Source organism: Rhinopithecus bieti, unplaced genomic scaffold (genome assembly GCF_001698545.2).
Source record: "Rhinopithecus bieti isolate Rb0 unplaced genomic scaffold, ASM169854v2 scaffold_15570, whole genome shotgun sequence".
NCBI classification, from domain to species: Eukaryota; Metazoa; Chordata; class Mammalia; order Primates; family Cercopithecidae; genus Rhinopithecus; species Rhinopithecus bieti.
In genome coordinates this window covers 24,749-39,271 of record NW_016808199.1, presented here as the reverse complement: position 1 = coordinate 39,271, position 14,523 = coordinate 24,749, and the positions used below count along the sequence as shown (strand labels likewise).

The window sequence follows — 14,523 nt, the reverse complement described above, 5'->3', positions numbered from 1 at the left end:
TTTTTGAGATAGGGTCTCAGCTCTGTTGCCCAGGCTAGAGTGCAGTGGCACGATCACAGTTCACTGCAGCCTCAAACTTCCGGGCTCAAGTGATCCTCCCACTTCAGCCTCGAGTAGCTAAGACTACAAGCATGTGCCACCACACTCAGCTAATTTTTTTTTTTTTGTAGCGGCAGAGGTCTCACTATGTTTCCCAGGCTGTTCTCAAACTCCTGGGCTCAGCCTCCCAAAGTGCTGGGATTACAGGTGTGAGCCACCAATCCCCGACCAGTTCTGAAACACAAAGGGAGAGTGACGGAGGATTGTTCCGCCCTCAGCCTTCCTTTGTTCTCTACCTCAAAAAAGGGGATGAAATGTGTGCTTAAGTTATAGAGGTTTCTAATTTGGCCTCTCCAGGTAAGTTTTGTTTGGCTGGGAGCGGGTATTTAAAATGTTTTCGTCTGAATTTTTTTTTTTTTTTAGAGACAGAGTCTCTGTCACCCAGACTGGATGGAGTGCAGTGGTGCCATTTCAGCTCACTGCAACCTCTGCCTCCTGGGTTCAAGCGATTCTCCTGTCTCAGCCTTCCAAGTAGCTGAGATAACAAGCTCGTGCCACCATGCCTGGCTAATTTTTGTATTTTTAGTAGAGATGGGGTTTCACCATGTTGGCCCGACTGGTCTCTAACTCCTGACCTCAAGTGATTTGCCTGCCTCAGCCTCCCAAAGTACTGGGATTACAGGTGAGAGCTACCGTGCCCGGCCAGTCCGAATACCATTTTTCCTTTTTTTTTTGAGACAGAGTTTCGCTCTTGTTGCCAGGCTGGAATGCAATGGCGCAACCTTGGCTCACTGCAACTTCCGCCTCCTGGGTTCAAGCGAATCTCCTGCTTCAGCTTCCTAAGTAGCTGGGATTACAGGCATATGCCACCATGCCCGGCTAATTTTGTATTTTTAGTAGGGATGGGGTTTCTCCATATTGATCAGGTTGGTCTCGAACTCCCAACCTCAGGTGATCCGCCTACCTCGGCCCCCCAAAGTGCTGGGATCTGAATACTTTTAAGGAAAAGTCTACCTTTTTTAGTTCTAAAGGGGCTCATCTCTCCACATTGTGTTATATTCAGATACTTCCCAAATTAGCATTCATTGCCTGGCTCCCAAAGGCCATTGGAGTTTGCAAATCACAGGTAAAAATGTTCTCTAAGGCTCTGAGTGCTGATGTGATAAAAATTACTGAAACCTTTCCCAGCCAGCAAAAGGGGAAATGAGAATGAAAAAAAATCCCTTCTGCCATGTGAGCATGGGGACCTCATAGGACCCAAGCACTCCAAACCTGATGAGAGGGGAGCTTGGCTTAAAGCATGTCACCGCCACTGGGATGTATTAGTGTGGATAGTGGCAGGCACTCCAGCCTGTCGCTAGCCCCTATTCTGCCCTCTGAGCCACTTCTCTTTCCTGCCAACCATTTAACAATGATTTCCTCTGACCTGAACTGTCATCTCGGGTTTTCTGCTCTAATTTTAATCCAGGGCAAATGGTGCCTTTCTCTGAACAGCCAAGTGAGGAGAACATATTTGTGGGGTCCATCTCGGGCACCATCTGGGAGAACTTCAGGATTATTTCAGGGTCAAGGGGCCCTACCAGGATAAGTTCATCGTTGGCCAGCTCCCGGGTCCAGTAGGTTTTGGGGCCATCCCCTTCAAGAAGAGTTTGCGTGCAGTGGATCTTGTTCTCATTCTCCCAAGTGGCTAAACTCTGCGGGTGGGAAAACCATTAGTGACATTAATTACAGTCTCAGCAGCGGGAGCAGGAGCAACAATGAGCATTGAAAAATAATTGCTGTGCAGAGAATCAACACATGGTCCCTGTCAGCAGGCCACAGATTCTTCTCCACTGAGCCTTAGAAAGTTCAAATTCAGAGTGCTGGTCACAGATTTTATGGGGTATAAATACACTTTGTATAACACACACACACACACACACACACACACACACACACGCACACACACAATCTCTTACTGAAGCAGCAAGGCCTTAGGCATGCTTTACATCTCTAGGAATAAAATTTAGAGCATGAAACGATTCATTTATATAAAAATTAGCTACCCCTTCAAACAAATTGGATTTTACTTATTTTTATTTATTTATTTATTTTTTGAGATGGAGTCTCACCATGTTGCCCAGACTGAACACAGTGGCACAGTCTCGGTTCCCAACAACCTCCACCTCCCAGGTTCAAGCAATTCTCCTTCCTCGGCCTCCTGAGTAGCTGGGATTATAGGTGCCCGTCACCACACCCAGCTAATTTTTTTGATATATTTAGTAAAGATGGGGTTTCACCAGGCTGGTCTCGAACTCCTGACCTTAAGTGGTCATAATTCGGATTTTAAAAGCAAGAACCTTCACATCAGAACCACAAGATTTTTCAACAGTGAAGACACTAAGCTTGTAGCCACATCTGTCATCAGCCTATCAGGAGCACGATTCCCTGCACTGATTTTTGGGATAAGAACATCCTTTCTGTTTACTCCTTATCAGATGTAGTGCACCCCTATACTGATAAACCTGGGTGTCTTTGGCTCTGAGGGTTAAAATTCTGCCACTTTCCTGGTTACATCCCTTTAGAAAAATTTTAAAAGCAAATCAATCTGAAGGGTCTTCATGCTTTTGGAGGTGGGAGGCAAAAGGGGGGATTTCCTGAAGTTTTCTCCAGTGTCTGCACAAAGCAAAGTGTGGTACAGCTGGGCTCGGGGGGTGAGCCAGAGCTGAATGTGCACATAATCAGTTTTTAACTAACACATGGGACACATTCATTAGGCAAGGTGTGGGGGGAGGGGTGCATAAAGCCCCACTCTTCCAGCTGTTGTGTGAACCTTTAATTTTTTTTAAAGCAGAATTACCCTCCCTGGCAGTAGCCACCATTGGATGTCCCCGCACTGAGCCCAGCCTTTTGCCAAGCCTCCTCTCTTAGACTCCCAGCCCTTCACTCTATGCTGTCTTGCTCTTTGTTTCTGCACTATAGTTTGGGCTTCAGATCCCAACCGCTCCAAGCCTGGAGATCATTTTCAGGCTATGACAATTCTGGGAGCCAAAGATTGCCTCCTAGATCAGCCTGCTTCCCGGGGGCTTTGTTTCTTTGTCCTTCCAAGCCCAGTGCTCAGAGAGTCCCATTCTGAGATGAGACCAGGCACTGCTCAGGAAACGTGAAAGACACAATTTCCCACTCTCTGGAATGTTATGACTTTTTTCTTAAAAAAAAAAAAATTGGAGAAAGGGAGGGAGACATTCTGTCACTTTTAAATAAGTGGTAGCACCAGTGATTATTTTTCCATCTGGTTAACCAAATGCAATTTTTGCCCATGCAAAAAAGGAATGTACAACCCCTTGCTTCAGTCCACCGGTTCATCCCTGGGCCGATGTATGGAGAAATAAAAAAACTCTTGCCCTTGAGGACTAAGAGAGGGCAACTAGTCCATTTTCCCAGCCAGAACCTGTCTTGCTTTTGGAAAGCCTCCGCGGTTCCTTTAAGGAACCAGGCTGAGGGTAGGTGGGGAGAGGTGTCGGGGCCATCGGGACTGCTGAAACTGGATCCAGAGAGTACCCAGGCGGCCCAGGGACCCGGGCGGGCGCGGGGGATACGGCAGGAAAGGAATGCAAGAGCTGCGGCTTCACCTGCGACAGAGAACCTGGCATCCCCTGTAACCTCCTCCTCCCGCGCCGCCCGCGCTTGGCGCCTCAAACCGCTGCAAAAGCCACAGCTGGGAAAGCGGCGCATCCCAGAGCCCGCTCTTTAAGGAGCTGCTGTTAGCACCCTAGGAGGCGGCTTAGGGATGGGGTTGAGAAGGAATGAAGGTAATACTTTGTCTTGAGCCAAGGGCAACTAGGATGCATAAACCCCCTCTGCAAACAGCCAGTGCACACACCCTGCAAGGAAGGCGCGCCACAGGCTGCAAAGGGAGACATAGGTTCCTCCAGCAGCAGTGGGCCATGGGCTCGGAGTGGGGACCCGGGGACGCTGTACTGGCTCTGGGGTCTCACCCTGCACTTGCGTCCGTCCACCGTCTCCTCCTCAAAGCCTTCTCCGACCTTGAAGTTGATCTCAGTGGTGCGCACCGTGGTGGATGTCTTGATGTAGAACTGATCCCCGTCCTGGCGGATCTCCACGTGCGGCTTGGACGCAGCCGCCACGGCCACTTTCCTCAGCATGGCGTTCACACCTGCGCAGGGTGCACCACAAGCTCGCGTCACAGGGCCTCGCCGCCGGTCTCGCGACCGGTCGGGCGCTGCTCATACCCTAACTTTAGAAAGAGGCCTTAAAATTGATCCACTCGTTTCCCTGCCCTCGCCCTTGTTTTCGAGATGAAAAACTGAGGCACAGAGAGGGTAAGTGACTTTCCTTGAGTTGCACAGTGAATTCGTGGCAGAGCCTGGTCTCAAATTTGAGTCTCCAAATTTAAGTCCCGGATCCTCCTTGCTCTCCAGTAATCTCTCCTCGCTATGATCTAGCACGCGATAAAGTCTGCACCATCTAGGAGGGCGGCAAACGTTCAGCAAACGTTCCCTGAACGCATGGTTCTGGGCTCTCTACCAGCTTCTCCGAGACCTGGTGCGCCTGGGAGACAAGGCGATCTATTGCCCCGGGGACTCCCTCCTGCCTAGGCGCCCCAACTTCCACCCCCGCCCCCCAGGACCGGGGCACTTCCGGGACCAGGGTACCTCTGGGCCCCCTCTACCCGTCCGGGCGCGCCCTCTGCACCAGCTTACCCAATGCCTTGAGCAGCTCGTCGAAATTCTCGCTGCTGCGCATCTTCCAGGTGCCAGCGAAGTTGGGCATGGTGGCGGTGGTGGCGGCGGCGGCAGGTACGGACAGCGGCGGCGCAGCGGGTACACTCTGAGCGTGCGAGGCGGAGACTGGGGCTTTGCGCCCAGTGCTGCGCGCCTTGAGTCACTAGGAGAGCGCCCCCCACCCCGCCGGGCTTCTGGCCCCGCCCCTCCGGCCCTGCCCCCGATCCCCCGCGGTCCCTACCCAGTATGAGCTCAACTGCCAGCCCAGTTGTGCCTCAGCCTCCAGAGGTGCGGGCACCCGCTCTCCAACTGGGGGCGCCTCCACCTCTCTCAGGACACTCACATCCCGCTTTAAAAAGGGTAGTGGGAAAGGGTTAGCTGAAACAAGATTGGCTTGGAGCGGATGACTGTTAAAGCTGGGCGGTGTGGACTTGGGTTATCATTCTACTCTTCTCTCTACTTTTGAATATGCTTGAAAATATCCATAATATAAACTTAAAGTGGCTAGCGGGGCCATCAGGGCATGGGATCCACTCTTTCTTCACCTCTGGTCATATCTACTGGGTGTGCCCAGACTGTCCCCCTTCCCTCCCAGTCCGGGATCCTATTCTGAAACCCTCTCCCCGCATCCCCAGGCCCCCACAGGACCCATGGGGAGTGAGTGACTGGAAACCCCAACCCCCATCAACACCAGCTTGGGCACTGCTGCGTGAATCCACGAACTGCGGGTCCTCTGCGTTCCAAGTGCAGGAGGGGGCCAGACCTTTGTCAGGGCTCAGGACAAACTGTGGGTCGGGAGGCCTGGACTGAATGAGCTCCAGAATCTGGGCTAGGTGCGGCCTGTTTTGCAAAATCGTGAGCCTTTGCACTCTTTCCGCAGGCTGTGACGGACAAGGGGAGGAAGGCTTTGCCTTTCTCCCTTTGCTCCCAAATAACCTAAACATGACAACCTAAAGTCCCCTCGGTGTTTCCACTAAGGGAGTATAAACACTTCACCATTACCCTTGTAGCTCTTCTCTGTACATTTTCCTTCCAGCCTTTTCTCACTATTTTGCCATCTGCACACCTCAGCCAAACTGTACAACTCAGGATTCTAGAATGTGCCATGCATTTTATTATCTCTAAGCTTTTGCCCATGCCATGGCCTCTTCCTTGAATGCCCCTTTCCTCTTCAGGTTAATCAAATCTTGCCCATTCACCAAAGCCCATCTTTATGCTGTCTCTTTTGTGAAATTCAGTTTCCTAATAAACTGTGATTATTTTTCTCTGAATCGACAGGATCCTTGTCTGGTCCTGCTCTTCTTCAGGTCTTAGCTCTGCTATAAACTGAACTCCTGGAGGGCAGTGATTGTTTATCCACTTGTCCTCCCTTCCTAAGGCTTAGCTAGGTGGGGCTCGATAACTGTGTATTGATTTGAGAAGGATGTGAGTGGTGGCCTGGGGTGAAGATTCCCCCAGGACCTTGGGGAATCTGTGCTGAGTGCCTGCTGAACAGGGCCCTGGACTTCTGGAGGTGAATGGGGCTGGGATCCTGCCAGGAGGCCCCGAGGAGCTGTCTAAGAAAGCAGCTGAGGACAGGAGAGGGGAGAGGGGCCATCACCAGCTGGAAAGGGGCATGGGCAGGGCGGGCATTCTGGATGTGCCGTCTGTGCAGTCACACAGGGTCATGCACTTAGAAGGGCCTGGTAGTTAGGCTGGAAAATGGAAAAGCAAGAATGCTCTGCTATTGCCAGCTTGAATATCAGAATACCTTTTTTTTTTTTGAGACAGATTCTTGCTCTGTTCCCCAGGCTGGAGTGCAGTGGCAAAATCTCAGCTCACTGCAACCTCCGCCTCCTGGGTTTAAACAATTCTCCTGGCTCAGCCTCCCAAGTAGCTGGGACTACAGGTGCCCGCCACCATGCCTGGCTAATTTTTTGTATTTTTAGTAGAGACGGGGTTTCACCGTGTTAGCCAGGATGGTCTCGATCTCCTGAGCTCGTGATCCGCTCTCCTTGGCCTCCCAAAGTGCTGGGATTACAGGCATGAGCCACTGTGCCTGGCCCCATAATACTTTTTGAACAAGGAGTCCTGCATTTTTATTTTGCACTGGGATCTGCAGATTAAATAGCAGGTCCTGGATGTGGGAGGCAAAGGGTAGAGCTGCCATAGAATCAAACCCACTTCACAGAGGGTCGAGTGTCTCTCCAGTGAAGGGGCAAAACAGGAGTGGCACCCAGCTAATGCAGGCCTCCGTCCCCATCCAACACTCCTCGCTAACAAGACTTCAGCCATCTTAAGGGCAGGGCTGGGGAGAGACTGGGGCAGGCGGCTGGAGGAGGGCAGCAAGGTTGGAGCAGCATCCCAGTTTACAGCCCAGAGAGAGCCTGTGAGGAAAGTCAGAGGGCCGCAGATGAGGCACAAAGGCAACAGAGAGGTCTTGCAGCAAAGGCTTTGGGTGGACAAAGAGGGAAGAGGGAAAGAAGAAGGTGAGGGAGGGAGTCAGAGAGAGAATGGGGCCAGAGGGCCAGGTGAAGGTGTCCACTCCAAAGGTTGGCGATACCAGGACAGGACAGTGGTTTTGTTCTGCAGGCACAAAACCAGGGTGGGAGCAGGATCCAGGAGTGAGGACGGCACAGCCAGTTCAGAAATAGAGTGGGAAGTGGTCCCGGAGTCCTTTGTGAGCCCACTCTCCTTGTTTTTAAGACAGGGCCTGGCTCTGTCGCCAGTGCTGGAGTGCCCTGGTGCCATCTTGGGTCACTGTAATAACCTCGCCTCCTGGGCTCAAGCAATCCTCCTGCCTCAGCCTCCCAAGTAGCTGGGATTACAGACATGCACCACTGTGCCTGGCTAATTTTTGTATTTTTAGTAGAGACAGGGGTTCGCCATGTTGCCCAGGATGGTCTCGAACTCCTGAACTCAACCAGTTTGCCCAGCTCAGCCTCCCAAAGTGCTAAGATTACAGGCATGAGCCACTGCAACCAGCCTGCTGTCCTTGTTAATGGAAATTTAGAGGTGACCAGAGCAGAAAGGAGGGGCCAGGAGTTCTCAGAAGCCCCAAATCTCATCAGGTGGCACATGGAAATGGGAGGGCAGGCTGCTGTTGGGAGCAAGCCCCCTAAAGTCCGGCGATAAACTGGCTCCAAGACTGGCCATAAATAAAATCTCTGCAGCACTGTGATATGTCCATAATGGCCCTAATGCCCAAGCTGGAAGGTTGTGAGTTTATGGGAATGAGGGCAAGGAACACCTGGCACGCCCAGGGCGGAAAACCGCTTAAAGGCATTCTTAAGCCACAAGCAATTAGCATGAGCGAACTGTGTCTTAAGGGCATGTTCCTGCTGCAGTTAACTAGCCCAACCTATTCATTTAATTCAGCCCATCCCTTCGTTTCCCATAAGGGATACTTTTAGTTAATTTAATATCTATAGAAACAATGCTAATGACTGGTTTGCTGTTAATAAATATGTGAGTAAATATCTGTTTGGGGCTTTCAGCTCTGAAGGCTGTGAGACCCCTGATTTTCCACTTCACACCTCTATATTTCTGTGCGTGTGTCTTTAATTCCTTTAGCGCTGCTGGGTTAGGGTCTCCCCGACCAAGCCGGTCTCGGCAGGCTGCTGTCACCTTCCTGGCTATTGGGGAAACCCCAGAACCAAGAGGGCCACAAAAACACCACCATCGTGGCTGGGCACGGTGGCTCACACCTGTAATCCCAGCACTTAGGGAGACTGAGGAAGGTGGATCACCTGAGGTCAGGAGTTCGAGACCAGCCTGGCCAACATGGTGAAACCCCATCTCCACTAAAAATACAAAATTAGTCGAACATGGTGATGTGCCCCTGTAGACCCAGCTACTCAGGAAGCTGAGTGAGGAGGATCACTTGAACCCAGGGGTCCCAGGTTTTAGTGAGTGGAGATTGCACTACTGCACTCCAGCCTGGGCAACAGAGTGAGACTCTGTCTCAAAAGGAAACAAACAAACAACCAAACAAAGCCACCACCATTGTGATATTTCTGTGGATCCAGAGCAGGCGCCCCGCTGGGCAGAGACCCAGCTCTTGGCCTGGGTATTCAAACAGATGGCAGAACCATCTGAAATGCTCTGACCTCCCTGTCTTCTCTCTTTCTCTTCTTTTACCCTTCCATTCACTAACCTTTGTTGACCACCTCTGTGAGCCAGGAACTGGGTGCACCTCCGAGGATAGTGACCACTCAATATCCAGGTCCTGTCTTGAAGGTTCACTGTTTACACAGGAGGAAATAACCTAGAAACTCTGTGATCACCACATGGGCTCACAGTGCCTGAGTGGCAGGCATTGAGCCCAGCCTGGGTCGAACCTTAGGAGTGGATCCAGAGGGGCTGTGAGACTGAGGGAGTACAATCAGAAGAGCAACATGTGCAGGGAGAGTAGGTGTAAACACGTGCAGGGGCAGGGTTATGTGTTTATAGGAACCACATATCTTTTGGCCTGACTGGAGTGCATGCATTGAAGGGAGCAAGGTAGGAAGTAAGACAAGAGATGAGCTGAAGGCACTCTCCTAAGGACAAAGGGTCATGAATGCGGTGTTCCCAGGTGGCCACACAGAAGGATTTAAGCAGAGATGAGCCATGGTCCTACTGCACATTTGGAAAGTTGCCACCACCACAGTATGGAGAATGAATGAGAGGAGACAAGCATATTACCAGGGGCGCAGGGAGGAGGATTTTGCCCTGAACTAGGCAACCAGCGGTGATATCAGCAGTGGGTTGGACCACAGTGATTCCCTAAGGCTAATCTGTGATTTGAGTCAGGCATTACAGCAGCCTGGGGAGCTTTCTAGAAATTCAGATTCCTTGGCCCCAGCCCAGGAGATTTGGATCCTGTAAATCATGGATAGGGCCCAGGAAACTGTGTTTGGTAAGTTTTCCAAGTGATTCTCCTTGCACGGCCAGATTGACTTTACAATATGTCATGACTGGTAGGGGTGAGGGAAGTGGGAGCAAGAGGCCAGAATGACTCCTAGATTCCTGGGTGGTGCACTTGTTGGTCTCGTTTGCTGCTATAGGTAACACATGGATGGCAGATGAGTTTTATTTGGGAAGCGTTGGGTTTGAGTTGCCTGGGTGTCCAGGATCCAGTGGGAAGTGTGGTTTTGGAGTTTGAGAGAGAGGTCTTAGCTGAAGACAGGGATGGGGGTCACCTGTTTCCAGCAAGCAGTTGAAGACATGACTGTGGATGAGATGTGCAGAGACAGGACACAGAAGGAGAAAAGCAAAAGGCCAAGGGTAGAGCTTGGAGAATCTCAATGTTTAGGGGTCAGATGCAGGAGGTGAGCACTGAAGGAAGCAGGAGGGGAGAAGGAAGAAAACCAGAGGGTGATGTCCTCCCAGTCAAGGAGCCCAGCAATTTTTAAAAGGAGGGATTGGCTGGGTGCGGTGGCTCACGCATGCAATTCCTCCACTTTGGAAGGCTGAGGTGGGCAGATCACCTGAGGTCAGGAGTTCAAGACCAACCTGGCCAACATGGTGCAACCTCATCTCTACTAAAATACAAAATTAGCCAGGCATGGTGGCAGGCACCTGTAATCCCAGCTACTTGGGAGGCTGAGGGAGGAGAATCACTTAAGCCTAGTGGGTGGAGGTTGCAGTGAGCCAAGATTGCATCACTGCATTCTAGCCTGGGTGACAGACTGAGACTCCATCTAAAACAAAAAAAAAAAAGAGGGATGGACCAACAGTAACAACTGCTCCAAAGAGGTTCATGGAGGCAAGGGCCACCAAGTGTCCCCCGGATGAGCAGCAGGACAGTCTTGGTGACTGCAGCCAAAGCAGTTTTAGGAGGTGGTGGGGTCTGAAGGCAGGATCAACAGGTTGAGTTTGAAAAGGAAAGCATGAAATTGGAATCAGAAAATGTAGGCAACTCTTTCGAAAAGCGTGACTGTAGGGGAGGGGAGAGATGAATTGGAAGTTATGAGAAGAGGTAGCACCAAAGGACTATTCAGAGTTTTGCTGTTTGCATTTCAGATGGGAGGGATTTGAACATATGTATAAGGTGAAGGCAGAGACTAAAGAAAAGACAGAAGGTGCAGGAGAAATAGAAGATGGACACATGTGGTAGAGATGGGAGAGGAGGAGACCCAGAGTGCAAGAGGAGGTTCCAGGTAAAGGAACCAGAAATTAAGGCGTTCCTGTCTGTGTCCTTTCCTTTCTCTGTGAAGTAAGAGAGGGATCTTCTGCAAAGAACGAGGGAAAGGTTGCAAGATGGGGCTCTTGGAGAAAGCTTAGAAGAACCCCTTCTGAAAATAGGAGAGGCGACTCAGAGTGCACAGAAATGATGCTCCCACCTCCCTCACCAGGCAGGGCTCCCGGAAGGTTGGAGAGCAGGACAGGGGCTGGCTCCAGATCTCACAGTGGAATGTGTTTTTCTCCAGCAGATCTGGGACTCCAACATATAGGATGGAATAGTGGGCATGTGAACTGATGCAGAGACAGAGAAGAGCAGAGCAACTGAGAGTGATGGCAAGAAGGGGTTGAGGTGTAGGACCGGGGGTTCTGGGCAGAAGAGGGATGGAAGTTGAGCCAGGACAGGGCTTGGTAGGCAGGGAGAAAATGGAGAAACTCAAAGGCCTGGAAGTGCTGTGAGGTTGAAGGATTGGTGTGCTGGAGCAGGAAGGTGGGCGTGGTCAGAGATTAAGATACTGCAGTTTAGGATAACAATGAAGCCATCTTTAAGATGTGAGTGTACATTATTAATCTTGAAGAGGGCCATTGGTGTGCACCATTTCCTAAACATATTGAATCTTATATCTGGAGACTCTTGCAGGGCTGGTGTTTCATAGAACCCACTTCAATCAACTCCAATAAAAGATCATGGGAGCTGCTAGGTGCAGTGGCTCATGCCTGTAATTCCAACACTGGGAGGACAGGGTGGGCAGATCACTTGAGGCCAGGGGTTTGAGACCAGCCTGGCCAACATGGTGAAACCCCATTTCTATTAAACATACAAAAATTAGCCAGGTGTGGTGGTGCTTGCCTGTAGTCTCAGCTACTCGGGAGGCTGAGGCAGGAGAATTACTTGAACTAAGGAGGCAGAGATTGCGGTGAGCTGAGATCGCACCACTGCACTCCAGCCTGAGTAATAGAGTGAGACTCTGTCTCAAAAAAACAAACCCCAAGAAAAGGTAATGGGAGCCATGGAAGGTTTTTAAGGAGAACATGACTTGGTCAGATTGCATCTCAGACAGGTCTTGCTGGTGGCCTGTATGGAGGATGGATTAAAGGAGAGTGAGAGCTGATACGTGGAAAGGAATGAGGAGTCTACTGCAGTGGTCCAGGCAAGAGACACAGAAGGTTAAAACTTGAGGGGTATTAGATCTGAGAAATATTTAGAAAGCAAAATATTTCTTTCTAGAAATATTTAAAGTAGGACAAGTAGGACAGATTAGAGGTTGGAAGCGAAGGATAAGGAGAAATAGGTGCTGAGTTTCTAGCTTGGATATGACATGGAAAGTGAGACCAACCCAGATGGTGGTAGACAATTTTGTAAGGAGGATGCTGAGTGCCAGCTTGGATATAATAGCTTTGAGGCTCATGAGGACAAACAGATGGAAGCGTTCAGAGCATGAACTTCAGTGAAGCAACAGGAGGGAGTGTTCTGGAAGGCCTTGAGGATGAGGGAGTCAGTTTGCCATAGTATAGGAACCTAGAGAAAGAACCCTTGGAATGAAGGTGTAGGGTAATGTGAATCACCATGACATTTGAATTTGGGAATACCTAGGCTTCAGAGTACAGCAATGATGGCAGAGCGGGAAGCCTGGGGACAAGAGCATGGAGTGCCAAATGGAATTCTGGTGGTACATGGTCTGGGAGCTTGGCAGTGCCTGCCTGGATAGTTAAGGGCAGGGATCAGACCTTGGCCCCCTACTGCTCAGCCCAAGGAGGCTTGACTGGCACTGGCCAGTAGGCAAAGGTGACGTATTGGCTGAACACAGCTACGCAACTGTCAGTTAATTCCATGACTGTAGGATTCTAGCACATTGCAGGGTGTCTTGTGTGTATGGTACACGCTCAGGCACACATATGCTTACATTCAGGATCCTCTTATTGTTTTTTTTTTTTTGAGATGGAGTCTCGCTCTGCCGCCCAGGCTGGAGTGCTGTGGCCCGATCTCAGCTCACTGCAAGCTCCGCCTCGCGGGTTTATGCCATTCTCCTGCCTCAGCCTCCCGAGTTGCTGGGACTACAGGCGCCCGCCACCTCGCTCGGCTAATTTTTTGTATTTTTCTTTTGGTAGAGACGGGGTTTCACCGTGTTAGCCAGGATGGTCTCGATCTCCTGACCTCGTGATCCGCCCGGCTCGGCCTCTCAAAGTGCTGGGATTACAGGCTTGAGCCACTGCGCCCGGCCTTCCCCTTATTGTTTTGGCTGGAAAAGCTGATCTTTGAATCTCTGGAACTTGAGGCCAGGGGTTTGAGACCAGCCTGGCCAACATGGCGAAACTCCGTCTCTACTAAAAATACAAAATTTACCCAGGTGTGGTGGCGGGCGCCTGTAGTACCAGCTACTCTGGAGGCTGAGGCAGAATGGTGTGAACCCAGGAGGCGGAGCTTGCAGTGAGCCGAGATCACACCACTGTACTCTAGCCTGGGTGACAGAGTAAGACTCCGTCTCAAACAAACAAACAAACAAACAAACAAAAAAATTAGTTGGGTGTGGTCACTTTAGCCTGTAGTCCCAGCTACTAGGGAGGCTGAGGCACGAGAATCACTTGAACTCGGGAAGCAGAAAGACTTTTTTTTTTGAGATGGAGTTTCACTCTTGTTGCCCAGGTTGGAGTGCAATGGCACCATCTCTGCTCACTGTAACCTCCGCCTCCAGGGTTCAAGCGATTCTCCTGCCTCAGCCTCCCAAGTAGCTGGGACTACAGGTGCCTACCACCACACCCAGCTAATTTTGTATTTTTAGTAGAGACAGGGTTTCACCATTTGGCCAGGCTGGTCTCAAACTCCTGACCTCAGGTGATCCACCTGCCTCGGCCTCCCAAAGTGCAGGGATTACAGGTGTGAGTCACTGCACCTGGCAAGACTTCTTAGAATGAAGATCTGTGAGTAGATGCACTTACTCACCCCCACTCACCAAGTTTGGAGGGAATGCTGTGTGTCAGGCATGGGGTTTAGAGGCGAAAGGACATGGCCCAAGAATGGGAACTCACAGGCCGGTAGGGAAGAGAGATGCACCAAGATAAAGTTTGGGACAATGTGGCAGTTGCCACGAAGCGGGAAAGGGGAAGCATTTTGGGAACTCAGGAGAGGGCATCTAACCCTGGCAAGTTTGGACTTCCCAGAGAATATGACATTAAGCTTAAGGAGGGCCCTGAAGGACGAACAAGAATTTAACAGGCAGACAAAGGGGAAAGGACATTCTGAGCAGAGGTAACAGCAGGGGCTCAGAAGGGAAGCTGAGCAGGGCCCTGAGGCCTCTCGCAGCTCCAGTGTGGGACAGTCTGTAAGGAACCTTCTGAGAAGGGACTTCCCTGGCAATCAGGTAACCTCACCTTAGAATCCAGGGACCTCAGTCTGAACCACTCCTTCCTCTCTCCCACCACCCATCCAAAAGGATTTTCTCAGCTGGCTGCAGTTGCCTATGGTGTGTGGCCAGTTCTGGTATTTCCTCTCCTGATGTGGATTTCTCAAGGGCAGGAGCTCAGGCCTGAACCCTGTCTCCAAGACCCCTTTGTTCTCTGGCTGGCAACCTAGAGTCTGGCTCCCGCCTTTGCAGACCCCATGTTGCCAGCCCCTCCC

The 14,523-nt window shown here is 50.9% G+C and overlaps 1 protein-coding gene across 1 annotated transcript in view; it reads right to left on the bottom strand.

Annotated features, from left to right (window-relative positions):
- CRABP1 (cellular retinoic acid binding protein 1) overlaps positions 1 to 4,914 on the bottom strand; it is an 8,463-nt gene extending 3,549 nt beyond the window's left edge. Inside the window, exons 1-3 of the mRNA XM_017885763.1 lie at positions 4,743 to 4,914; positions 4,017 to 4,195; positions 1,620 to 1,733 (exon numbers count right to left, since the gene is read on the bottom strand). Of these exons, the coding sequence (XP_017741252.1) occupies positions 1,620 to 1,733; positions 4,017 to 4,195; positions 4,743 to 4,812 (363 nt within the window). The 5' untranslated portion in view covers positions 4,813 to 4,914. The remainder of the gene's footprint in view (positions 1 to 1,619; positions 1,734 to 4,016; positions 4,196 to 4,742) is intronic.
- Positions 4,915 to 14,523: the final 9,609 nt, after the last annotated feature.